This window comes from Lonchura striata, chromosome 7 (genome assembly GCF_050655825.1).
Source record: "Lonchura striata isolate lonStrDom1 chromosome 7, ASM5065582v1, whole genome shotgun sequence".
Classification (NCBI taxonomy): Eukaryota; Metazoa; Chordata; class Aves; order Passeriformes; family Estrildidae; genus Lonchura; species Lonchura striata.
Genome location: NC_140709.1, coordinates 6,987,372 through 7,015,170, shown reverse-complemented (window position 1 = coordinate 7,015,170; position 27,799 = coordinate 6,987,372). Strand labels below are relative to the sequence as shown.

At 37.1% G+C, this 27,799-nt stretch overlaps 1 protein-coding gene across 3 annotated transcripts in view; it reads left to right on the top strand.

Annotated features, from left to right (window-relative positions):
- The window catches only part of MGAT5 (alpha-1,6-mannosylglycoprotein 6-beta-N-acetylglucosaminyltransferase), a 111,048-nt gene that overhangs the window by 57,477 nt on the left and 25,772 nt on the right, over positions 1–27,799 (top strand). For all 3 annotated transcript variants that reach the window (XM_021548729.4, XM_021548731.4, XM_021548730.4), the window contains exons 4-11: positions 319–395; positions 1,841–1,930; positions 9,882–9,953; positions 11,021–11,182; positions 12,067–12,236; positions 13,105–13,239; positions 18,904–19,037; positions 22,946–23,079. In XM_021548729.4, coding sequence (XP_021404404.1) covers positions 319–395; positions 1,841–1,930; positions 9,882–9,953; positions 11,021–11,182; positions 12,067–12,236; positions 13,105–13,239; positions 18,904–19,037; positions 22,946–23,079 — 974 coding nt within the window. The remainder of the gene's footprint in view (positions 1–318; positions 396–1,840; positions 1,931–9,881; positions 9,954–11,020; positions 11,183–12,066; positions 12,237–13,104; positions 13,240–18,903; positions 19,038–22,945; positions 23,080–27,799) is intronic.

Genomic DNA, 27,799 nt, shown 5'->3' with positions numbered 1-27,799 from the left:
AGTAGTCTCAAGCACACTTTGATTAGGAAATTATTTTCTTCTTGTTATTTTCAGTATGGATTAGCTTCATTTTTGAGTCTTCATAGATTGATTTTTGTAATTCAGCATTTTCACTTCCAGTCAGAGTTGAAATCTATGCAACCATTTTCTCATGTGGTCAAAAAGGAGTACATTGAGTTTTAATGTTGTAACAAATATAACCCAGTAGGACCCTTCAGTCAGTCTGGACTGTGGATTCATGAAAATAAAAGGCAGGATTCATCAGGATATCTGCCAGAACTGTGAAATGAAGCTGTTATGGTCTGTGTTTCTTTTTAGATCTCATAAATGGAGCCCAGGAACAGTGTGAATTGCCTCCTATGGATGGTTTTCCTCACTGTGAAGGGAAAATAAAGGTAAGTGAACTGGTTTTAATCTTATGTGCATTCTATTAAAAATAGAACATATATTGCAAGAGGTCACTGTTCAGTAGTGAAGTAAGCAAGAAAAACTGAGTCAAAAAATAGGATATTTAGGACTGTATGTCACTGCAGCATTGCTCTCCTCAAGCCTTTAATACTAGTGCTGCAGAGAAATAAAGTGGTATCCTCTTCAGGCAGCAAAACCTGCCATATTAAAATGCTATATTATTTACTGAAAAGCCTTATTGTTGGAATGCTATCTTTTCATTCAGAAACTACTCCTTTTGGAAAAGCCTTGATTTCTTCCCCATGATGAGTAATTTGGGGCACCCCTGTCCCAGGACTGTGATTCTGTGGGTACCTCACTCCAGCCCCTTTTCCAGCATGATGTTTCTTTGCACTTCTTTCATCTCTTTGCCCACAGGTCTGTGTGGTTCCACTATTCCCCTTTTCCCTTGAAAACATTCTGGCTCTTCTGCTCACAAGTGACCAGTGCCTAAGTGTGCAGCCAGAATTCTGGGATTCACAGTGCATTTCTACATAAGTGCTGTATTTTACTAATAATGCAGTTGGAAAGCCTAAATATTACAACCCATCAGACTTTAGCTGGAAAAGAAGAAAGAAAAAGGCAACAAAAGCAAAGAAACAAACTCCAACAAACTTGCAGAGATGGAGGTTTTAAAGGGGTTTCTTTTTTCCCTCCAAGATCTATTTATTACTGTGAATGCCCCATCCCTAAAAGTTCAAGACCAGGTTGGAAGGGGCTCAGAGCAACCTGGTCTAATGGAAGCTGCCCCTGCCCATGGCAGGTGTATTGGAATGAGATGATCTTTAAGCTCTCTTCCAACCCAAAGTATTCTGTGATTCTATGATTAGTGGTGGACAACAGTAAAATTTCTGCTTGCTTAAATACTCAAGTATGTATGAAATTAAAAGCCTCTACATTTTGAATCTCTGGTCTGTGTTTTGATCTGTTTTGGCAAACAGGCTGCATAGTAACTATGTAATAAATTATTTGAATATTGAAATATGAACTGAAATTAATTATTTGCTTCTGCAGAAATGGCAGATTTCAGTCTTGGTAACTGAAATGATATGTGAAATTCTAGAGGAAGCATGTCATGGTGGGAAACACACAATGCATTCAACTCCAGCCACAGCCAAATGTCTGGATCCCAGTTTAATTCTCCTTTTGATATTTGTCTCTGCTGGCCTGGCTGCCAGTTTGTATAAGCTGTGCTCACATCTGCTGTGCTGTTGCTTCCCCAGCATTACTGGAAGCATGGATACAGTGCCGCTAACCATTAATCAGTTCCTGGGTTGTTACTTGTGATATTTATAGTCACTTTGCCACTTCCTCCATTATTCCTGGGTGTGAAACAAAGCTATTTTGTTGTACTTGAGCCTAATAAACTTTTGTGTCTTTTGTTCTGCTGCAGTGGATGAAAGATATGTGGCGATCGGATCCCTGCTACGCGAGCTATGGTGTAGATGGGTCCACATGCTCCTTTTTTATTTACCTCAGTGAGGTCAGTCATCTTTTCATCTGCAGAAGGGGAACATAATATTGCCTTCATAGCTTTCTACCTCTCCCGAAAGAAATCATCATTTTGTTCAGAATAATTGGGTAAAGAGGAAAAAGTTATTAAAACTGAATTATTAAGTGTGTTGCTATTATTCATAAACTCTGTAGGGGTTTCTAGCCTGAAGAATCCTAATGTTTGTAACTGCAGTGATGTACGTAGCAGCTCTCCAGGGAGGCCACGTTGGATATCCTGTTAAACCTGCATGTGAAGTTCAGTCAGAGATCTTTGCCTTTAAACACTTTTTCTGTTGCTTTTAATGCAGCTGCTGAGGTACTACTAGGGAGACATTTGGAATGGAAAATTTATAAAATGGTGCTAGATGGTCCATTGTCCTAAGCAGCATGGCCACTTCCTGCTCAGAATTGTGGAATCTGTAAGCAGGAACAAAACAAGAGAACCTGAATGTCACATTTTTGAGTGAAGTTGCAGCTATATTGGCTAAAGCCTTCGGTACCTGTCACAGCCTGATGTGTTTTGTACACAGCTGAGTAGGGCACTTGTCCTGGTGAGATTTTATTTCTATTTCCTGGGTGATAATTCTTTCCCAAGAATTAATTTTGTCAAGTAATTATCATGAGAGCTCTATTATTGGCTTGAAGTGTGCATGCACCAGAAATAGTCAGGTGTATTTGATCACTCAGCCTCTTCTTTCTTATAAATTAAATTTTGATAACTTATGGCAACTGATCTTAGAAGGAGTATTGATATCCAGTAGCTCACTGCTTGCAAAGAGCTGAAAGAGCCAATGTGGCTGCAGGATTGCAACTAATAATAATTTCGTAGCTTCTGTAGGATTGGGAGGGTTGGGCTGGGATTTTGAATTATATATCTGAGATTAAAACAGTAAGTCTGTTATAATAAATAATTCAGTTCTAATCAAAGCAGTTACTGTTGATTTACTCAGTTGACTGTCATTGAACTTCTGGGGGTGTTGCTTGAAGCAGCAGTAGTTAAATGCATATCCAAAACATTTATCTGAAGGCATAACAAAGGCTGGGTTGAATCACAGTTTTGACTCATTCCATTTCTAGCACCACGTGTTGATTTATTTATGGGCTGTGAAGCTGTGGAAGGAGAAGATACAGGACAACTATATTATTTATCTTGTTATTTATCATAGAGGCTAGAGATATGGTTTCATAATCATCTGAAGTTGATCTAAGGTTTCTACTAGGAGGTTTTGTTTTCGCATCAGAAGAGCTATGTTTGGTCATTAGTATTCTGTCAACCAGCAGGTGCTTCATGGTTTCAGTGCAGATATATCTTAAAAATGATGATGTATCTCAGCTGAACATGAGATTCTAATATTCTTCAATGACATTTATTATTTTGCCTTTCTGTTAAATCCCAAGTTTTTACGTGACAATCTTCCTTTATCATCAGTCTTGAAAAGTCAGTTGATGCTGTTAGGTCTTTCATAATTGATCTTTCATGGCCAGATGTGAACAGATTTTCAGAGGCCAAATGGTTATTTTTTCAAGGGTGTTGGGATTTGAATTTTTTCTTTAAGCAGCAATATTTAATTTGGTCAACTTTTCATTTCATGAAGGAATAAAAGTGCAATTAGCCTGTGGACATATTTGGTAACTTCAGAAAAAGGTATTTTTTTCTTTTTTTTTTTTACTTTTAGAGTATTTTCTTATGACAGAATGTAAAACTAATATTGGGTGAGCGTGTTATTAACCCTGAGTTTAAATTTGGCATTCTTAATCCTATGATTAATTTCATGATTAATGTCCAGCAGCAGAGGTTGAAAGCTTAAATGTTTGCGAATGCAAGCATGAAATGAAATTCTAATAACACTACAATGATGTGGATTTATGAGGTGCGTTGGCTGCTAGGGATAACTGGGAAATGCTGTTGCAAAGTAATTTGTCAATGTGGACAGTGATGAAGAGTTGACAGTTTATAGCGTGGTTGTACAGCTGAATGATAAATGTGCCTACAGAGCTCTCAAGTCAGAACTGCTGATTTAAAATATTAAAATGCATTAGGGTAATGGAAAGGATATTACTGTTAAGATTTTTCATTTTTACTTCAAGGTTAGACTATTGGAGTGAGATGGTTGTGTTATGTGCATGTTTCAAAAGGCAATGTATGCATCAAATTATGTACAACATCAGTTTGGAAAAACAATGTGCATGAAATTATGCATATATCTACTTTTACTGTTGAAATCACCTCTACAGTCAATGGTGACAAGTGTCGATGCTCTTTTATACTCTTCTGTGATCTACTTTTTTTATTCTGAAGCAGTTCAGTTAGGGTGTTCCATTATGCCCATCCAGTACTCTTTATAATGTAATTTTAAACTTGTAAACAAAGGAGCCTGAAATGTTTAATTTTGGTGTGCAATATGGGTCAGAACCACAGAGACAGAAAGTAATTTGTCCACAGTTTATGTAAAGGTTTAGAAACAAAAGGTTGGCATAAGCCCAGCCTTTGGGTATCAGACGTGTGCCCTGTTATGTTTTCCCCATGAGTGTCTGCAAACAGAAACAATGCTGACAAAATCCAGGCTGCCCCAGGTGTTCCCTCCTGAAGAGCTTGCTCAAGTGCAGGTACCAGCAGTTCTGCCTTGCTTTGGGTGACAGGAACACCTGCAGGAACACAGCTCTTCTCCAGTGCTCTGTGTCTTGGCTGCTTGAGCAGAATGGGAGGCAAGTGTGGCAGCCCAAGGAAAGCAAGAAGCAACCCAGCATGTCCAGGCTTCTGCATTTTGTTTAATGCTGACCTCTGTGCAAACTTGCAGGTGAAACAGAGAATTTTTGCACTTCTTTCTCACTGTTCTGCTTCAGGTGCTGGATCTTCTCTGGGGTGTGATAAGCAGCTGTGTGATCATAGACTCATGGAATGGTTTGGGTTGGAAGGGGCTTCAAAGCTCATCTTGTTCACACCCGTGCCATGAGCAGGACACCTTCCACTGTCCCAGGCTGCTCCAAGCCCTGTCCAGCCTGGCACTGGACACTTCCAGGGATGGGGCAGCCACAGCTTCTGTGGGCAGCCTCTGCTCCACCAACCTCTGGTCCTCAGAATACAAATTGTGCTGGAGTCTTTTAAGAGTGGGTGAGATAGAAATGGCCTGAATAGCAAAACCAGGCTTAAATTGTCTTGAATACAGAGCCAGACAGGGATTAGAAATAGCAAACATTAAAAAGTAAGTTAAACTTGCTTCTTTTTAACTGTGATGCCCAAAGAGAAGAGTTACTTACTTTTAAACTTAGCATTCAGTTATGGAAAAAGCAGTTGTTTAACACTGTAATAGCATTGGCACAGTTATCATTTTCAGGGATTGCATTGCCTCTGGGCAGAAATGGGAAAAATTAATTTCTAGGCAGTATAAAAATATATTTCACTGCAAAATGTCAGTTTGCAGCTGAAGAATGACACTTTTAAAAATATCTTCTAGAAAATGAGTTTTTCACACTATTTCCAAGCTTTAAAAAGAAAAAAAAGTGGAGAAAATGGAGGGAACTTATAGATCTTTTTTTTCTTTCTTTCTTTTTTTAGCTACATACATGTTTCTCTGGGAGGGCTGCTTTCCACAGGAGTGGGACTGGTGGTCAGCTGGTAGCTGTGGTGCAAGTTACCCCCTCCCATTACACTGGTGCTTACCTGCTGGAGCTGGGCAGGTCTCTCTAAAATCCCAGGTTTTGGATCTCCAGCTCACCTTTCAGGTGGACATGTAATTTTTGGTACCCATCTTGGAATCCAGCACTTCAGAGATTTAAAACTGGTTTGAATTCCAGTCTGTGAGACTCCTGTAGCTTTTGCATATGTGCTAATACACTGTTGGAGAGAATTCTCATTTTCAGTTCTTCAGACTTGATGGAAACACAAGGCACAGTTTGGTAGTGGGAGTATTTTTCTTCATATTCTTACTTCTGCTTTCAGGGTTAAAGCAGTAAAATACAAACCAAAGGTGATTTTGAACATGGATTTGGTTCCAGGGTGCAAGCTGTAGTCTGAGGCACAGTTTAGTGAAAATTCCTGGGTATCATAATTATAGAGATTCCTTTAATCCTTGTGGTTTTTCTAAATTACTGCAATTTGCTTATGTCCATGGGGAAGTCCCCTTTCCACAATTTCTGCTGCTAATCCTGGACATTGAGTTGATGATTTGCATTTCTTCAGTGTAATGTAACATCAAACCAGCTTCTTTCAATTCTGTGCAAATAATCAGAATTTTCACAAAACCAGTGTTGTTGTCTGAAATGTAAATCACCAAAAGTTCAGACATATTTAGTCATCTTACATATGTCCCTAAGAAAGTGAAATGCTAATGATAGTCAGCACTTTATCCCTGAATTACCTGTTGGTAGATTGGCCTGATTTTGGGTGATTTGGGCTGTTGTTTTTTCTTCTTCTGTCACCTTAAACTGGGATTAGTCTTTTAATGACTTGTTGGAAAAGACATAAATGCCAGTATATGAGAGGAATCAAATACAGTGCCCATTGCTGAAGGCAGACAAGAGGCTGTTTGTTGATTGATGTGTGAAATGTTGTGTTGCAATGTCACTGGGGCTGTGGGTACCTAACACCCAACATTTGAGACTGCCTTTGAAAGAACCACATCCAAAGCTGCCTGCATCCTACTCCATTTCACTAACCAGACAGGCACTCATCTTGCACATCACAGGTTCTGAAACCTCTTCAAAGGGATTCTGTCACTGAGGAAAATGCTAAACAAAAAACAGGAGTTGAACAAGTCACCTTCCCAATGGGAGCTGTCCTTTCACATCAAATTCTCAAAGAGATTTGTGACATTACAAGTTCACTACCTGCATTCATACTGCCTAAGAAATTTAAAGATGCACTTTCTTTCACCACATATTGCAGTGGATTTTTTTGTTTGTGTATTCTTCTCTCTTGGACTGACTTAAGACACTTAAGAGCAGCACTGTAACATGGATAGAAGTACACTGAGCAGTGTGTTTACCTGGCAAAGAAAGTTGTTTTAGCTTCTCTGTGGATGGGCTCCACCTGCCCTTTGGCAGAATCCAAAATGAAGATTATCCCAAGTGCTCAGAGCGTAGCCTTCAGCTCCAGCTTTATTCAACTCCCACTGTGACTCTTTGAAAGCATAAAGGTCTTTCTGAAATTTTGGATGTGGAGAGCTGCAGGCAGAGTATACTTTGGTTCAATTTTGAAGATGCTCAGACTACTCCAGTGCTACAGATGTTTGTCAGGTTCTTAAAACTCTCCTTGAAGTATTTGCTCTGTAATAGAGTTGAGTGCTGCAATCTTGCCTTGCATTCACTTTCAGTGTGTGTGAGGAAGAGTCACTGGAACAGACACCTGCAAAGCTTCTATAAAGCAAATACTCTTCAAGTTTATTAGGTTTGTTTGGGTTTTTTTTTTCATCCTAAACCTAGCCTAACACCTCAGAGCAGTTCAGAATACCATCTTTTCTCTAGTATCGGAAATGATGTAGCACTTAAATTTTGAACTTTTAACTGCAGTGCAACTTAACCTTAAGGAGATGGCTACTTACACTCCAGGCAGTGCTGTGACTAATGGGATTCCAAACCAAGCAGGGAACACTTGACTTCTCAGGTAGACACGGTTTCCTGAGCAAGATCAAAGATTATCTAATGCCCTTGATTTGCATTGAATTCAGCACCAGGAACAGGAGGCACAGCTGGTCTTAGTCAAAAATATGACAGTACAAAGATAAATATAGTGTGTTCTGAATAATAGCTTAACATTTATATCACTCATCCAAAAAATGGTCTGTCTTCAAATCTGCACTTGCTGCTTCCCAAAAGTCATCTTTACCTGCTGATCTGTCTGGTATCACATCCTTCCTGTTAAATCATCTACATGACAGTACAACAGTAGGTTGCTATGGAGGGAGTAAATTTGAGAAAGAACTGATGGTAGCTCAGTGAGAGGAAGGCAGTGCTGGAAATGGGCAAGAGGAGCCCTGGTTCCTTCTTCAGGGGCAATTTTAGTGTTTGATCTTAAATGATCAAATGAACAAATTAAAGAGCAGAATCCAAATGAACATCACTGCCTTCCTTCACCTTGCTCAAAATTAGGGCTTGTTGTATTGCCTAAACAGCTGCAAAGTTGAAGTATATTTCTGATGGAGTTTTCATCTAGATTTACTTTAATGATATCATAATCCTTTCTGCCATCATTGCTGAAGATCAATAAGGGAAAATATAATATCAATAAGAGAGTCAGACCAACTGCAGACACTGATATTACTTTGAATCTATTCCTTAAGTGTTTATTTGTGATGAGAATTATTATAATTTATTTTAGACTAGAGGGAATATTTCTAAAAGCACAAAAGAAATGTATTTGTTTTTCAGGCAGTGAGGCATGCAGAGAACTGTCCTTGGCAGCCCTGAAAAATCTGCAGTTCCTTTAGGATGCCTTGTGGTGCAGTGTGAAATGCATAAAGTCAGAAAAGGAGCACATACAGTAGTCCTTGAAATGTCTTATCTTAATTTAGATCAGTTCTAATGCTAGGAATAATGCAAAATTTGTACTATTAAAACAAAGGAAAACAGAGAGTTTGTGACTGTGCATGATTTATAATGTGGAGCTTGCAACTCTTTTCTGCCACAACTTTATAGTTGTAAAAGTTAGGATTGATAATTGCACTTTCTGGTGTGGTTCCAGAGTTGCAGACCACTGAAGAATCAGATATTTTCAAAGGAGGTTGATAAGTCACTGCTTTCAAATGTTATATTAAACACATTGAGTAGGCTAAGTCATAGCATTCCAAATGCTTTTTTATAATTTGTCTGAGGAACCCAAGATTGATACATTTCTTCCTTTTAATGAGGTGAGGATGGCTATTCATTTATTTTCATGTGATTGGCTCTCTAGGCAATCATATGGTGTGATCTTAAGCCTTTAATCTGTAATGCTCCAGCCTTCTGCAGCATGATTAAGCTAAAATTGTGTTTTGACAGGTCTGTGATTGGAGAAACCATAAAACCAACTCTGACTTTCAATTCTCTGAGAGTTGTGAACTTAATCAGTAGTGATGGGGTGTCTTAGCCAGCTGATAAATTTTTGCATTTCCCCCTTTTCACAATGCAGTCATCTTTCAGTTTTCATGAGTTTGCCTCCAACACTGAGATTCTTTCTTCCCCAGAGCAAGTGGTCTCATTTCTTAAGGTATATAAATAATAAGGATTCTACACAACAGGCAGGATTCCTGGGGGCAGCTCAGGAGCTCTCAGTGACTTGCATCCATTTGCTATTTCTTCACTGACTGCTCCCTGTTGTACTTCTTTATTTTCTAGTGGACAATAATAGAAGTATTTCATTTGCATTGATCGTGTTTCTCTGAGAATCACAGCTGTTGATGCTTGTGAATATTGTTACTTCTGTTATGATTACCTTATTTACAGCCTTCAAACATGGTGGCTTTGATTCTATAATGATTCTTACTTTTTGGTCTGCATTGCTGCAAGGCAGAACTTTGATCCTTTGATTTAGCAAGCATTGTCTTTTTATAAAGATATTCTAGGGAGATGAAAATGTTCCAAAATACATATTTTTGTAAGGTATAGAAGCATAAAAATCTTATTGAAAACATTTTAGAACTGCTCAGAGAAATTGTATTTTGAGCATTTAGCAGTTGACCTCTGCCTTGATCTTCTGTTTTCATTATCTTGAATGAATATCTAAATGTGACTTCTGGTGGCAAATTTGCTGGGTTAAAAGAGCATTGAATTGCAGAAAGCAATCTTAAGCCTTTTCTGCAAAAACAGCAGTTTTATCTTGAAATTATCACCTTATTATCAGCTGATTACTTATTTAAGTCATCAGGTTAACTATAAAGGTGTAATATAAAGGCAGTGAGTGAGGGCTTTGGTCAAGCAGCTAAAAATAAAGTAACATTATTTATTTTTATGTGATTGTTTTATAGGTTGAAAATTGGTGTCCTCGTTTACCTTGGAGAGCAAAAAATCCCTATGAAGAAACTGATCAAAAAACAGTGGTAAGAACAACCATGTCCTTATAAGGGCAAACAGGAGCAATAATTCAGTAATTGTGATTGATGCAAAATATCCTATGCCACATAAATGCTAAAAATATTATTTACAGTTTTTACTCCTCAATTCTTCAAAGCTGAAAGGAATCCTTCTTGACGTGTGTAGCTCATGTATCCAGTCATTGTATTGTGCTTTTGCTGGCAGATATTAATTAAAAACATTTTTGTGTTTATGAAATACTCTATGCAGATACTGAGAAAAATCACAAATCCACAAACTTCTCACCAGTGTTAAGTATGTGTGAAAATGTCCATTTTTATTGTCCCAAAAATATGGATCTTTTTTACAAAGCTGCATTAATGGGATAGGCTTATATCCATTTCAGGTTTGTAGCAATATTTTGATTACTCCCAGTTTTTTCCCATTAAATACTATAAACACACGGAGTTGTTTCTAAATTGTTACAGCCTAATTATGTAGTAATTAGGTATTTTAAGATAATTTAAGATAATTACTGGGCTGCATATGAATACTTATTACATAATAGAGGTATAGGCTGCCTCATTTTTTAACACTAATTTATCTTAGAATAGTCTATCTTTAAAACAAGTATTTCCTTTAAAATTTATACCCTAGTAATGTTTCCTCCTTTCTGTTGTAATTGGAGACTTCCTTGTGTTTGGAAGATTCATGATACACATAAATCTTGAGCCCACTATTCTGTATTATGATTTAAACATACCTATACCTCATTTTGAAGCACACAAGCAATACCAGGTCTTATATTACAGAAATAAATGTATTGTGAAACATTGCAAACTTATTCTGGGCTACCAAGTACTACTAATAAAAATAACAGTAATTTATGTAGCTTAGAAATGTCTGTTTAAGTATATGTTTAACACTTGAACTAAAATTTTAACGTGCTGGGAGTGTAACTTTTTTTTTATTTCTATTCCTTTTTTTTCAAAGAGGAATATAAAGAGCTCACATTTGAACAGTTTTATAACTTCTGGAAAGTATGCTGAAGAATAACTAATGTTTGGGGTGTTTCTTAATGTTTTGCTTGAAGGCTGAAATCCGTATCAACTTTGATAATCTGTACAAAATGATGTCAAGACACGAGGAATTCAGGTGGATGATGTTGCGCATCAGACGAATGGCTGATACCTGGATTGAGGCCATTAAATCACTTGCAGAAAAACAAAATTTGGAGAAAAGAAAACGAAAAAAGGTAAATGAGAACACCTTTATTCATGTCACTTGCTGTTACCTGGGTTCTTTCGAGCTTCTTGTTCCAGGTGTAGCTTCAGAGTGGGAAAAGAAAATATAAAAGGCTCATGTTTATACTCTTTTCAAGAAGTATTTTGCTGTTTGAAATTCTGTTGCAATGGGTGTTTGCTTTACAGATAGTTTTACGTGTTTTGCATGAGTCACTCTTGGAGTAAGTTTTCTGACTTCTACAGTTTTGGATAAAATAGAGACTGTGTAGACTAAATACAGAGTATATTCTAAAGGGAGAATCTGTGAATTTACTGCAAGCTGATGATACTGGAGTGTTTTATGTAGTCATGGGAAACAGCAACTGTACATCTTTGTTGTCCAAAATTGAGACTCTAAATGGTGTATCTTGGGTTTGGATTTGAGTAGACTTAAAGTTGACCAAAACTTTGGATTGGATCAGTTTAGACCTCTTGTAATCAGTCCAATTTTAAAGCCATGAGATACTTAAAGTGAAAAGGTGTAGTTCATTTGATAGAATTTTAATTTTTTTTAATTACCTTAGCTGGTTAAGATAAAGCCAAAAGTTGCAAACACCATACAGGTTTGCTTTTTTGCCTTGTTATCTCTGGAGCCAGTTCTGAGTGACAGCAGCCCTGTGTATATCCATATTTCTACCTTCTCTTAAGCCTGCCTGGCTCAGCTCTTTGCTGGAGGTTCTCAGTCCTTGCATTCATTACAAAATGAATTTATTTGGGTGGAAGTATTGGCTTGTTTGCTTTGATTTTTTTTTTTTTCTTGGCCATAGTTGGAATTTAATAGAAAGAAAAACTGCTGTAATGTATAACAGTTGCATGTTTAATGTTGATAACTCAAATGTATGACTTTCCTTTCCAGATCCTTGTTCATCTGGGGCTTTTGACAAAAGAATCAGGATTCAAGATTGCAGAAAATGCGTTTAGTGGTGGCCCTCTTGGTGAATTAGTCCAGTGGAGTGATTTAATTACATCTCTCTACTTACTGGGCCATGACATCAGGATTTCAGCTTCACTGGCAGAGCTCAAGGAGTAAGGAGATTACTTTCACTTTTGAAACTAGAATTAGAGGAAAAGAATTGTAAACTCTTGAAGCTTCTATTAACAGTATATAATTTCTTGAAGCATAAAATGAAAGTGATAATTCACTAAACAGAGGATAAGATTATTTTCATGAGCTAAGTATATGTGCCATGGAAAGGATAATGTGTTTTCATTATTGCTTCAGGCTCCTGGGACTTCATAAATGAATGTTGTAAAATTCTAGCTAAGCAGCTTAGTCTTTAACATTCCAGGTGCTTTAACCAGCTGCAATGGGAAATGTTACAGACTAGCCTAATTCTGTGTCCTCTGCTTCAGTTTCTGCTGTTCTTCACTCAGTATCTTATTCTAAGATAAAGGTTTAAGTTCTTTAAACATGTTACTTTTGATGTAGTTAATTGCTTGTGTTAGGTCAAATTGCTCCTTACTCTTCCTTGTCTTGCTTTGCCAACATAAAACATCTGTTTGAAGCTTGAGCACATGTGCTTTTTCTGCAGCTTTCTTTTTTAAATTACATGACAGCATTGTTTTATAGAGAGTTCTTATACTATAAAGCTGTCAATAGAAGGCAGAAATTATTTTGAATAACTGCAAAGTACGCTATTTTTAAGCATTTCAAATATATCATTCTTTTGCTTAAACTAGACAAGATTTTTAGTGAAAATTAGTTGAGCATTTAGTGAAAATAAATGTTGAGCATCTCTAGCATTTCAGTGTTCTTACATGGTTCATGTTTTCAAAACAGTAAAAGAGTAAAACCTTTTTAGAAAGAGGAATTATTGGAATAAGTAGTATTACAGCATCAATTCAAGGTATTTGGAAAGTAATGCTTTTTCATGTTGCTTCTTTCTCTGTTTAGGATTATGAAGAAAGTTGTAGGTAACAGATCTGGCTGCCCGACCCAGGGGGATAAAATTGTAGAACTCATTTATATTGATATTGTGGGACTGACTCAGTTTAAGAAAACCCTTGGTCCATCATGGGTTCATTACCAGTAAGTATAACACTCACTTGCCCTCTAAACTGCTTTGTTAAGGAGCTTTTGTTGAATGACACATGTCATAATACTGAAATAAGTCCATTTACGTGAATTTATTTAGAAGTGAAAATGCACTTTTCTGTTGTCTTTAGCTTTTAGGATTAAAGGGCCTAATACTTGTTCTTTGCATGCCCTCATTATCGTCCCCAGGAAGCTTGAGGTTCTTGGAATCAAATATTTTTAATCTTAAAAATCTTAATTATCCTCCTGATAAATCATTGTCTCTGCCCCTCTTTCCCTCCTTTCTTTACATGCACTTCTCCCTCCCCATTTTTTCTGTAAATTAGTAGGTGAGCTGAGAGATTACTACATTTTGTTGTTTAGTTGGAATACCAGAGGCATGTTTTGCTTGTTGGTGTTTGTAACAACACTGGATCAATGATTGTGCAGATTTATCTGTTCTAATTGTATTGCCCAACAACTGCAGTGCAATTTTCTGTTCCATTTCTTAAGATATTGGGCAGAGAGTTCAGGGGCAGGTCTGAAGAATAAACTGCAGGTATTGTTGCTTTTGTAATCTATAAACATATTTCCATTGGCAATGTAAGATGAGGGTGCACTCAAAAATTACTTTGCACCTTTCTTCACCTCTATAGTTCTAAAACCTCTTTTCTTTTTGTCAATAGCTTTAAACCATTAAGCTTCCTGTGCATTGTACAAATACACATCAGCATGAAAGAACCCCACATCTAAATTACTGATGTTGAATTTTCTATAGATGTTCAAATTAGCTGTGTTCCATAAGCCACGAAGTCCAGTAAATCCTACTTGAGGGAAGGTATTGGAAGGTGTTCATGGCAGAGAAAGTGTTTTCTTTCAGCCTCAGGATTTTCTAGAGCATTGGATCTTTCTAGTGTAATTTTAAATGAGAGTACTGTGATCAACATTGCAGATTAGATTACTCTTAATCTCTTTTTTGAAGCAGGGGGGTAAATGGATATTCTAGTTTTTAGGAGCCTGCTAATAAAGATAATCCCATTTTCCACCGAGCAGCAGTTGCTTGTCTGTCTGCCAGATGTAATTGTCACTAGGAGATCACATGCAGCACTGTGGTCAGGATATGAAACCTTCTTATAAATTTTAAATGTTTCTTCCTGTCTGCTTGCAATTACCTGTCTGCTATATCCTGTAACAGAGCTATGGAAATACATAGTGAGATTATAGATTAGCTATGCAATTTTTCTTTCTTCATAGACTCATTATGTCTTCAATTATCAATCTGGTTTTCATTGATTACTATTTTGTGGTAATGAATGGTGTTTTCTTGTTTAGGAGAGCAGAATTACATTTAACTCCAAGTACCTTGGGTACTGTAGAATGTTTTGAGACTTTTGGGGGAGAAAAAATATCCTAATGTGTGTCTTCTACAACACTGCATTTCATGGACTGGAAGGGAATCTCATCCAGTCCATAACCCGACAGAAAAATAGATGAGGATGCATTTGTACTTCATGGGAGATTTTTGCCTCATCTTTCACTGAAGACTGAAAAAGATGCCCCAGCATGTTGCTTTGTATAGTTAAGCTGTTCATTAAAGTGTTTTTCTTGGCCTGGTTTCTTGCTAACTGCCCATTACTGGTAATTCTAATAAGGTTCTGGAGAATAAATTACTTCTTTCTCTTCTCTGCCAGCCTTTCTACTGCTTTTCCTTCAATTTGCTTTTTTAAAATACATACATTTAGGGGGTTTGAATCATTACTTACAATTCATCTTTTGTACACCTTTTATGAAACTTGTTGCATTTATTGTGAATCTCTCTAATTATGTGATGCTTTTTCTCAAGTTCAGTGTACAAAAGAAGATCCAGAATCTAGCAGAGACTACAGAATTGATTAAAGCAGGGGAATTAATTTGTAGCTGCGTGCATGCTGTCTCTCTCCTATTTCAGGATCCTCTTCCAATCATTGTTTTTTCTCCCAGCATCATGAGTTATCTTATAAATTTTATCATTAGAATGTTTTGAGGTTAAAACCACAAAATGCCTTATAAGAACATAGGCATCCATTTCTTTTAATTCCAGTAAAGTAAACATTTTCACAAATAAAGCTGCTTTTTAGCCCTTGTTCTTTACAAACTTTGATTTCCTTCTCAGTTATACGTTATGCCAGTAGGAATAATTGTCTCAAAAAAAAAAAAAAAAGCTTTTCAGTGGATGTGCGCAGGTCAGCTCAGTCTGGTTAATACAGACCAGACTCAGAAAGAAATGAATTAAAATGTTTTTATTCAATTCAGATCAGAATAGAGTGGCAGAATAAGCCTCTCCCTTCAGAACAGTCTCTTGTTAAAAGTGCTTTATATAATCTTTCTGGGTGAACTTGAGCCCTGAGGAAATTTTTGGTAGTTGCAAATCAGGTTTCTGGAACTGCAAGCTCAAAAGAATGACCCTGCTGCTTTGGGAGTGAGTATTTCTGAAAGACTCCTCTGCACAGCTGAGAGCACCAGTGACTTCTGGTAGAATGTGCTTTATCTGTGGGCTAATTGGTGCTGCAAATAGCAGGAGCACAGCAGAACACATCTCATTTTGGAGTGCACCTTATTTCCAAGGATGGATGTGCTGGGTTTTTCAGTTCTGAGGTGTGGATGTTTGACTGCAGCTTGTGTGCAATGAATCAACATACAAATTAATAGTTTAATATACTTTGAGGAGTGTAATATTTCTTAGCACCCTCATCCTCCATGCAGCACATAAAAATCTGGTATTTTTTCATTTTTCCATAGTCTCTCTAGCAATGACTCATTCCCATATGCCAACAATCCAGCTGGCTTTTTTTTTTCTTGAAATAAATTAACGTGACAGCTATCCTGAGAAATGAGCAACATTCCTGCTTTGTACGTGTTCTCTAGAACACATCTTTTTTAGGAGGGTTATTTTCTGTCCTGAGATTTCAAATGCAAATACTGAGTGGCCTGATGAAGTGGGAGAAGGATACAAAAAAAATGTGTATAAATATAAATACTTCCACTGGGTCAGCTCTGTTAAGATTGTGCTTCTGCCCAATACTCAAGGGGAAGGAAAAGCTCCCTTTAAATAATCCTGGGTTACTTTTGTCTGATTTTTTTTTTATAAACCCTAAAATTGTCACTTCTAATGTGCTAGACAAAAAAGACTAATATGGATGTTTCTAAAGCAATTTACTACCTACCAATCCTCTTTTTAATTAGGCAGAGAATAGACTTATTCTGACACCAATTTCAGGGCACGCTGCAATTCTCTGCAGCTTCACTGCTAAAGCTAAGGTGACATTTTAGGAAGGAAGAGTGGGAAAACTGAAATTAAAGGTATACCATATTCGCATTTTAATTTAAAATATATCCCTCAATTATTTTAAAAAATGCTGTTTTATCATTTTCAAAATTAATTATTTCACTTTAGAAAGGTTAATGCATTGTATGCAAAAATAATTTAAAAATGAAAGGCATCTAAATTATCAAGTGAAACAAATGGAGACTGTAGTAGTAGAGTAGACAATCAAGGCATTCCTACATATATTAAAATATCAGTTCAGCATAACTGGTATTAATTACATTCATTTCTAAATTTTAAATCTTTACCAGCTCCTTTCTTCTGCATTTCAGGGATTAGTTTCACCACTTGAAGCTTTGATCTCTCATACCATTCCTGCACAGACTTGCACTTTTCTTCTGTCATCTTTTTTTTCTTTGTTTATACCAAATAATAGAAATATTGTTTTCACTTTCCTGCTTTCTGTTGCATCACATTGCCTGTCTTGATTCAGAGACCCTGCATGTATTGGACATGGTTCCTCATATCCCTGTGAACCATTAGTGCTTTTTATCTTACATCTGACTTCAGGAAAAAAAGAGGCAACAAAGCAGTGTGGTGGTCCTTACATAAATCTCTTGACAAACTCCAGTAATGTTGCAGTTTTTCAGTAGCTTTCTCCTATTTTTCATTCTCCTCTACTCAAGTACCTGGCCAAAAGCTGTATGTTTGAGAGGAATTTTGTTTTAAGACCTGCCAAGAAATAAGAGGGCTTTTATTACTGAATGATTCATCAGTGCAGAACTTGTTTTGGTCCTGCTGGAGTATTTTGTGTGATGCAGAGATAATTGCCACTGTTGTAAAATATTTTCATTGAGAACAGTTGACAGAAAACACTGCACAGAAAGTGATCTGTCAGCTTTGTTGTTTGGTGAATCATAATATGTTGTATATTTTGACTTTCTTTTGTTTCAAATATCTCTCTGAAGGTTTAAAAAAAACACATCATTTTTCTCAATTTGTATTTTGAAATACAAAGGTAGCATTTCATAGAAGAGTTTAAAAGTTGCTGGGGTTTTTTTCCTATTTCTCACATTATTAAATACTTTAGAGAAAGGAGCAACATACAAGTAACATGTAAATTTATTTTGGGGACTAAAGTATTTTGGTTTTTAAGTTGACAAATGGTTGGAGATAAGTTCTTTCACATTGTGAAAGCTAAATTCTTTCACATTTAAACACCAAAATCAGGTGTTTTAGTGAACAGAATGTGCATATGGGCTTGGAGCATGGGAAATGTTGAAGACTGGGAAAAATAGCCACTTTTAATTTTAAGTTTTGCAGCTGCCTCCCTTCTCTGCCACCCATGTGGTTGTGTCCCTTCCTTAGCACACACAAACCCAATGATACAATGTGTACTGATAAGAGTTTGTGTTTGTAACACAATTGCACATGGTATTTAATTCCTGTGTAAGTCTTTTCTGCAGTTTTCTGTTTGTAGAGGGCTGAAGAATGGTAGAGTCAGCAGCTCTGGAGCTGTGTCATGCACTACAGTGGCAGTGGTCAGTATGACCAAGTCATATCAAACATTTGGCAGGCAGCATTTTGGAAACATAACTTCTAGAATCTCCATCCTATAACATGTACTGTCTTCTTCATATTGACACTTTTTCTGGCCCTTTCTTTTTCAAGAAATTAGGATTTTAAATAAAGGGTGAGTGTGATTCTCTCTTCCCAGGCCCTTTGTAATCCAGTGCCAGGATTTCTCTCTGTTGTGTTTTGGGTGATGCAGGTAATTGACTTTTATCTTGTTCCTTCAAAAGTCTGTGACAAAATGTTTCATAAACAAATAAATGAGCTGACTGCAAGAACTCAGCATATTAAACCATCTTCAGTGCTTTTACAGCAGGTCTAAAAGTCAGAACCTGGAGACCAAACACAATTGTCCTCTTCTGCTCTGATCTTCTTGGCATATGGCCCCTGGTTACTTCATTTGCTTTGTGCTAATGGTTGAAAACTTCAGAAAACACATGGAAAATCCTCTCTTCTTCTGCCTAAATTCTACTCCAGAGCCCTAGGAAATGCAGGTGGCCACTGTGGCATTCCCATAAGCTCTACGTGGATTTTAAAGCATAGCTTCATTCTGTAAGGACAAAATAAGCTCCAGGGTTGTTATTTGAATATCAGATATATCCTTGAATTTACTCTTCATAACATCTTTGTGAATGTAATATGAAAATAAATGTTTGAAATTAAAATGTACCTTCAGTTTATATGTTCTCCACAGAACACATTTTAATTATCACGACTATGTGTGTGTGTATATGTATATATATGCATATTCTTATGTAGACATATGTAGGTGTACCTACAGGAAATTTGTTTTTCTTTTTCAGGTGTATGCTAAGAGTTCTGGACTCCTTTGGGACTGAGCCAGAGTTTAACCATGCCCATTATGCCCAGTCTAAAGGCCACAAGACACCATGGGGAAAGTGGAACCTCAATCCACAGCAGTTTTATACAATGTTCCGTGAGTACTTCTGTGCTTGTAAATAATTTAGAGCTTTAAAAAGGAATGCTGTCATTGAGAAGATTTTCTTTCATTATGAAAGACAAATTCACAGTTTAATAAAATGCAACTGCTAAATGGGAAGAATTGTGCCAGTGTCTGTAGACTGCAAAAGCTCTGTTGTGCTTCCACTTAGCAATAAGAAAATAAAAATATTGAGTTAATATAAGTAATGCTAGGGAACATAATTTATGCACTGAGTGTCTGTGGAAAATGGTGCTTGGCTTTTCTCTCAAGTATCAGTAACAAACAAAAGTTTTTGTTACTTTTGCTTTCTCTAATATTATTATGAAGCAATAGATCTTTGAGGAGCTTGCTAGGTTACATTTTCATAAACTGCAGTCCTGCATTTCATCATGTTGAACTGAAGTTTGGAACTATGTTAGCTAGTGAGTGGCATTTCTGCTTTTGTTTCTCAACAGCTCAGCAGCAGCATCCCTTCACTGTTTCTTTGTGTTCAGAATTTAAAAATGGCCTCTCAGCAAAAAATCTTTTGTATCTACCTTTTTATGGCTTTGTAAAAAATTTTACCTAGCTTGTTTTCATATTGTGAGTATTTACCCTCAGGTAAACTGACTAACATTTATTTGCCAGCAGTGTACAAAGCTATTGTGAAATAAGTCATATATTTCAGCACTGCTGTAGATCTTTCAAGCATCAATAACTATCTTTCAAAGTGACCCTAGCCAAACCTATAAAATATATGAGACACCAAAAAAGGTAGAAATCCTCTATAAATTTGGTCAGATTAAATGATTAGTGTGACCTGGTCTATACCTAATCTTTGGCTTTATGGCAGTGGATTCCAGAATTGAGTCTCTTGGCTGCTGTAGCAGTAATTCAGGTGTGTTACCTCTGACAGGAGCAGGGTCACTGCTGCAGGGCAAGGGAGGCTCAGGCAGTGCCTTCTGCTGGGTGCAGAGGCTGCTCAGCCCAAACCTGTAAGGAAACATTTCAAGGTGAGCAGCCCACCTCCAGAGTTTGGTGCTGGTCCCTGTCTGATATAAAGACCAGAGCTCTGTTCTCTCTCACCAGCTTTCATCATCAACCTTTGAAACTTTCCTGCTTTTCACAGCAGAATTACACATGCTGCTGTCAGGTTGACATGCTTTTGATTTCAGTTGCCCTGTAAAATTCTTGAGAGAGGCATATTTTGTCTGTCAACATTTGCTGTGCAAGTTTTTCCAGAGAAATATAAGTGAAGGTTGTTCAAGAGATAAAAGGCTGCATTCACAGTTGTTGGGAAGCAAGTAACAAAACATGTGGTGGTGAAATGTGACTTGAAAGTGGTTGCAGAGTTTGTGTCTGGATATTAGTAAGCAGAGCTTGTTTTATATCCACATTTGCTAATATTTATTGCCTTATGTCCTAAATGGAAAAGAGACTCCTTTGTTTAAATTGTCCAGCTGTTGGGAAATTCAGATGTGAGGTCCTGTTCAAGATAGCACCAAGGGGATGATGCACTCAGTGAAAGCAGCTGGATGAACACTGGTGGTACAGCTGTGTGCTGTGTGTGCACTGCTCAGTCCCACTCCATGAAATGCAGAAAAAAGTAAATCTTCTCTCTAGAGATCTCTGTTGTGGCAGTACAGACTGCCACTGGTGCAGTCTCTTGTGCAGAGAAAATTGCTTCATAATGAATTTTCCAAAGAGTATGACTGTATTGGAATTTTAATAAATAACCATTTCAAATTTTTACTGCTGGAAATGACTGTGGGTTTTCCTCTGCAGGAAAAGGGGTAAATACATTGCATGCAAACTAATTCTGAAGCAGGAGTGATTTCAGTGCTGTGGATTATTCAAGGATTTTTCTTTTTTTTTCTTCTTTTTTTTTTTTTTGTACTAGGTGCAGAAGAGTCAACATGTTTTGTGATATTTAAAGTTTATATTTGTTGTTTTGTTCTCTGCTGCAGAGATAGCACCATCTTTATGGGGTTGTGATTAAAAGTGCACATTATGCATCAGTAAAGATTTTATGGCAGATTGGAACCCTGGACAGCTTCCCAAGATCCCCAGACTCTATTATGTTTTGAGAACTCTGATTATAAGGGCAGAAAATTATCCTGAGCAACAAGCAAGCCATATTCAAACTTGTGGCATATTACCAAGTGCTTGACTGTTCTCTGAGTTTCCCAGAAGTGTGAGAGCTTTTCTGCCTTTTAATGTTTTCCATGTTTTTAATTCAAATACCTTCATGCAAAATAACAGCACTGGTACTTGTGAAAGTGCGTGATCTTGCTTAAAAATCCATCTGAGTGCTGCTTCCTGTCCGTGATGCTTGAGGCACTGAATTCCACCAGTTCTAAGTGCTAACTTTAACAAAGGTTTATTTTTCTTTTGATTGTGTACTGCCTTGCCTCTCCTTTGAATGCAGTCTCTCATCCAAAAATATGAAAGGATGGAAAAAATGCCCCTTTTCAGACATATTTGAAATGTGCTGTTTGCTGTGTAAAATTCTAAAAAGTCCTTGGGTCTAAGTGGGTGCCTGGCTGTTGCTGAGGCATTTTTTGTGGAAAAAGAGTAATTGTCATTTGAAAGACTAAATGTAATGGCAGAGGGACGTGTACACTGTGCATGGTTTCTCTGCTCTCCTGCATTATCCACTTGGCTGATTTTTCAGGAACAAAAATGCAAATCCTCATAACTGCAATAGAATTTTTTTCCTTAATAACTCTAGTAGAGGTTTAGCATTGCACATATCAAAAATGCCTGGGGTGTTGTCTTTGGATTTAGGAGTTTCTTGTTTTGTTTTGTGTTCTTAGGCTTTTCAAAATGTGATTAATTGTCAGCTTGTCTGCCAGAATTTAACAGGAGGCCTAGAGAGGAGATCCTGCTGTTTATTGCAGGATCTTTCTTTTTCTATGTGCACTTGTGAGGCTATGGCACTTTTAGAGACAAACCCCCCCACCATGTGTTGGAATAGTTTTTATATAGTAGGGATGGATTTCTACCTGAAGCATTGAGAGCTGGAGTCCATCACTGGAATTAAACACCCAGTCTACAAAAAAAAACACAATCCAAAACAGCAAAACCCCTTACTTTTAATAAGCCTAAATATCTGTGTCTTTATGGGGGGAGAACACTGACTGGCACTGCTGGAAAAAAGACCAACAGGAGCTAAAATTAATATAAAAAACTGTGAATAAATTGCATATCCTTTGCACACAGTTTATTTTTAGTTGGTTTGTTTTTTGTTTTTTTTTCCTGGATTAGATTGAAAAGTTTCGCTGTCTTTAGTTGCCACATTTAAATATTTTATGATCACTGTGTCTGGGTGAATTAGGCAATGCAATTTGTATTCTGATTTGCATAGTGTGACTTGATAGGCCATTAATTAGCTTGGGTACATAATACACAGAGAGTTGGGTGGTTGCTGTTGGTAATTCCAGTGTAGGAGGTGAACCCAAGAAATTTGCTAAAATTTATTTATGCCATTGAGCAACATCCATTTTTGCTTGCATCTTTGCTAGCAAGCATAAATTCAGGGGGTTTTCAAACTGATGGTATTTTATCTGTGAGATTTGTCAAGCTGAATTTCTTCTGTTTCTTGTATCTCTTATAATAAAATAAAGCTTAGCACACAGACAAAAAAGATCATTACCATTGGACTCAGTCCAGCTGCAGAGTTTTTAATATCAGAAACAAGATAGAAAATAGCTGCTTACTCCAGTAGGCGTATGAAGCAGGACTTAAAATTAATAAAAACTATTTTGGATAATAAAGCAAGCAAATGTGTCTTTCTGTACTAAGAAGGAGGAGGTGATCAGTTGCATAATATGTTCCTTATAGCTTCTCTTCTGACAACATTCACTCTAATGTAGCATTAGGCAATATTGTCAAAGGTTCTGAATCTGCTCTGTTTCTTACAGCTCACACTCCAGACAACAGCTTCCTTGGATTTGTGGTAGAGCAGCATCTGAATTCCAGTGACATTAAACACATTAATGACATCAAAAGGCAGAATCAATCTCTCGTTTATGGCAAAGTAGATAATTTCTGGAAGGTGAGTTTTTTATACTCATATACTTGAGTAAATTTATGTTGATCAATAAAATAAAGCATCATTTGAAATTTGAAAGTTTCCCATCTGTCTAAACCCATTAAATTCTATTTCTGGAAACAAATGCATATGAATAATTAAACTGAACATTTTGAAGTCTTTCTGTTAGAGAAACTTCTGTCTAGATTGATATGGGTCCTTTGCTATTTCTGTACACCTTTCTGGTAGACTAAAAAATATAGTTTTAATGTCACAATAATTTTAGAAAATGCAAAAGGCTGGTAAACATAATGTAGAATTTAAGGTGTGAACTATCATTAATCATAAGCAAACCTGTCTTTCAATTGCTTCTGTTCTTATAGCTACAACAAAAAATGGGCTGCATTTTGAGATGGAAAGGCTGTATCACTAAAGGCTCTAAAAGTGTGCAGTCTCATTTTATCTCCCTGTAATAATATCAGAGTTTTGTTTATTTAATATTACCATTATTGTATTTTCTCTCATCTGCAGATGAGGACAGCAGAATAACAAAACCAATGGTGATGTTTTCACTAAATTAAAGTATATTGTGTTTTAAAGTCATAATGGTCCTCTTTCTTTCAGCCATTATCCTTTTCTGTGGCTCCTTCTTCCAGGCTGACACACCTGGGAAAAGTGCACCTCATGCACTTTTCAAAGAGATTACTAGTAGCTGGATTTCTTCCAAGTTACCTCCACCTCTGTGTGCCCAAATATTCTGTATGCCCCTAACCTCCTTATCATGGACTGATTAAGACAAAAACTTGGCTTTTTGGGAAAAAACACCCAGTCTTGATTTTTAAACAGCACACAATGGGAAAGCTCACTGTTTCCTCAGGTGAAGTCCTCCAATAATTGCCTTTTCTTTTAAGACTTTATTTCTGATACAGATTTCCATATGGTTGTTTCTAGTCTTAGCAGCAGCTATAAACTTTCTCAACATGTCTGATGATGTTTCTGTTCTGTTGCCCTGTAGGAATATATAGGTTGAGGTCAAAGTAACCCACAGTCGTCTCCTGAAAATCCTATATATGCTGAGCCCCTGAGAGCTTTGTGCTTTCTAATCCTTAAGAGTTTTCACATGTCTGTTTTCTCTGAACCTTCTCAAGATTATTCACATTCCTCTTGAAAAGTGAGTGTTTGCAAAGGGCATGTGGGTCATACCAGCATCAAATCAAAAAGGAAATACTGTCTCATTTTTAGACAGGTCCCCTTTTCACCATTAGGAACTCTCAGCCAAGACCTTTGTATCATTTCTTAAAGTGCTGCTTTTCAAGTCACTGCTGCATTTTATCAGTATTTCCTATCTTGTTTTTTCCAAGATGTTTGATTTGGTATCTGGCCATATTAAAATGTGTACTGTGTGCTGGTAACATCGAGCAGATTAAAGCTGTAACTTGCAGATTGTAACTGCAGTCATGCCCATATGCACTCATATATAAAGTGCAAATCACTGCAGATAGACTTTGAATCAGTTACAGTGTGGGATTTCTTATCTGGGGTGATAAAATCCAATTCTTGTGATCAAGAGAAAGCGTGAACTAATCTTGTGTCTGTGTAATTTGCTTATTTCACGTTTCTTTCATTTTCCCTGTTCAGTGCTCTTTTCATCTGCCACCACGGCTTGTATGGAACCAGACTAATCTATTTATCCTGCTCCTGTTCTTTCTACTGAATATGGCCAATTAATGAGAAGTGTAATCTGCACAGAGTACATGTGGCAGTGCTGGGGCTGATCAGTCATTAGAGGAGCACAGTGGGGAGGGGAGAGTGTTCCTGTCCCCAGACTTTGGTGCTTTTGGGAATCAATTGTTTATTTTAAACCAAGCAAATTATTTAAATAAACAAAAAATTGTTTATTTTAAACCGAGTGGGGCTGAGGTGTGCACAGGACCTCTTCACCCTGGGGCTGGATAAAACACCATGGCTTTATAGCCATGGATATGGGTTTTTCTGTGTGCCTGAGCCCAGTGACATCCATCCCATCCCACCCCACCCCACCCCACAGTGGCCAGGTCTGGGTGCATCTCCTGAGCTCAGGAGGGATGTGTGGTGCTGTGGTGCAGAGTGTAAGACAAATCTGCTTTGTTTCACTCTGATAACTAAATCCACCCTAGGTGGGTTGAGGATAACAAATAGAAGGCTCTAAAGAATTTTTAGAGCCACATTTCTAAAGGTTATCTTTAGAGGTAAGCTATGAAGGGCAGCATTTACCAAGTTTTGGGAAAGTGTTTGTTGGCATAAGAGGTTTGGGGTTTTGTTTGGGATTTTTGGCAGTACTAGGGAGTAAAGAGAGTCCTATCTATGCCAAAGTGAGGGGGAAAAAAGGAATTGATAAAATGTATGTGAAACCCATAATGCTCTCTTATTATCAAAATTTGCTTTAATTACAGACCATTTCAATTAAAAGAGAATGTTTGAAGCCTTTCATGTTGCCTTAGCTCCAGTTTCTAAGTCTTTTCTTTGTTCTTCTTCCTGCAAATTACTGTTATACTCTCCCACTAATTTGACCCTTAATCCTAGAGAAAGTAAAATTTATTTTCCAGTACTTACTATTTCTTTCTCTTTTTGGTTTTTTTTTTTATTGCTGTAAGAGAAGTCAGAAGGTTGCTTGTATCTGAAAATAGGCATCAATGCATAACATATGATGACTGCTTTAATATTTTATTGTAGTCTAATGGAGCAAATATTGAAAATATATGTATATTTAGAGACAAAATAATGTGTGAGTTTCTTACTAATGCCACTTGAGAAGTTGGGCATTTTCCTTAAATATCTACTGCCTGCATAGCAACTTTTGAAGAGCTGCACTGGAAATGGTTACCTTCAGCTTGTTCTCCATGGGAAAGCACATCACTGAGGCTGTTCACACTAATGTTCCTTTATAGCTCCAGGGAACATGTGATGAAATGTAATTTCCCCATCATACACCCTCTTGCATGGAGTGGGAGGAAAGTCCCTTCCTTCTGGTCTGTTTTTGTACTTCACATTTAAGATAGTGCTTTGGATAAATATTTTATTTCAACTTCTAAACTAAAAGAAAAATAAGTAAAAGGACAGAAGTTCCCTCTCACCTTTTCTCCCACGTGGTCACTGCACTCACAAACTTGTCTTGTGGTTGTTCTGTTCTGTGTTCCTCTCAATGTGCAGCAACACTGGGGGCTTATCAATTGATCAAAATTGATCACTTGATCAATTTGAGCTCTAGGCTCAAACCCTAGAGCCTGCACTAGGGGCACTGTCCTGCACTATGCCACAAATTTAACAAATAGGAATGAACCAGACACTTTAGCTCAGCAACATTTCTGAAATTCACCATTTCCTTCTGAGAGCAGTATGAATCATAAACAAGTCAGTCAAAAATGAGTGCAGTAAATAAGCATACAGCTTTAAAGACTTATTTTTAAAGGCTTATTCTTTAACATACATTATGAAAATTAGAGTTTAATTTATTATGAATGAAGAAAAAAAATCTACTTTTTTTTCATGGATATTTGCCTGCCAGTGATCAGCTTCTCACTTTGCAGAACTCTTCAGCAGCAAAATGAATTGCTGAGCTCTCACAGTACAGATTAACAGAATCATCTACTGTTACTTGGTTAGCACAAGACCAACACAACCTTTTCTTCCTCTGGTCCCACTTCCTATTTTCATCTGTACCCCCTTCACTTTTCTCCTTCAGCACTTACAGTGAACAAGGATGTCTCCTTGGCTCTGGAAATATCCATTCAAAGGGCAGGAAATTGCTGATCAGGTGTTGGTGTGCATTGCATGAAAATGAAGTTGTCAAATCTTGGGAAAACCTCTTAGGAAAACTTTTTTCTGTTTAAAAAGCCCCAAACCTTCGTGGATGAAAAAGATGAGGATAGGGAAGTGGATAAGGTTCTTCAAGCTCTGCCAGAAATCCTAAACCTTCACTGAGATGTTTTACACTCATTCTTTGTGCAGCATTTATATATGTGCCAATGTGTGTTTTATTCGTAGATAAATGGTGCCTAAAAAAGATACTATAAATGGACATTCAGGAAGAGCAAGAACATGGCAAAGTTATATAATACTTCCCTTGCAAATTCTCTCTCTTTCCAGCTTTTTTAATTTGGTGTATTTCCTGAATGTGTTTCTCTGTTGATAAACTGTCTGTTCACACATTATTGAGATCTCAGTAAGAGGTGATTTCAAAGTGTTTGATCATGAACCTGTGCAAACTTGGCTTTGCCTCTGTCAGCTTTTTCTGTCATTGAGTCCCTCAAATTTCTGACCTGTTGCAGGGGAAATAGTTAACTTGGGCATTTTCCTAAACCTGTCTCCTATGAGCTTTGTTTGGATTTCTTTGTATAGGACATTTTGAATAGTCAGTCGCTGTCCACGTTCTTTATGCCAACTATGGGTTTCTAAACCTCCCTCATATTCTGAGTAGTTGTATTTTTCAAACTTTGTTAAAGCATTTCTTGCAGATTTCTGTGTGTAGCAGTGGAAACTGTCCTGTGTCTTGGATCCTTCTTACCCCTCGCAGAACACTGTCCAATGTTTTCAGCTTCTTTTTGAGAAAATGGACCAGAAATGCAGCAGTGTGTGAGGAGGGACAGAGAGAATGTTTTTTACAGAATAGTTCAATAATACTATCTTTATTTCTGAATTTCTTTCCAAAAAATTCCTGTCATTTACTTGGTTGGTGAGTGGACTGACTGCTACTGAATAATGGACT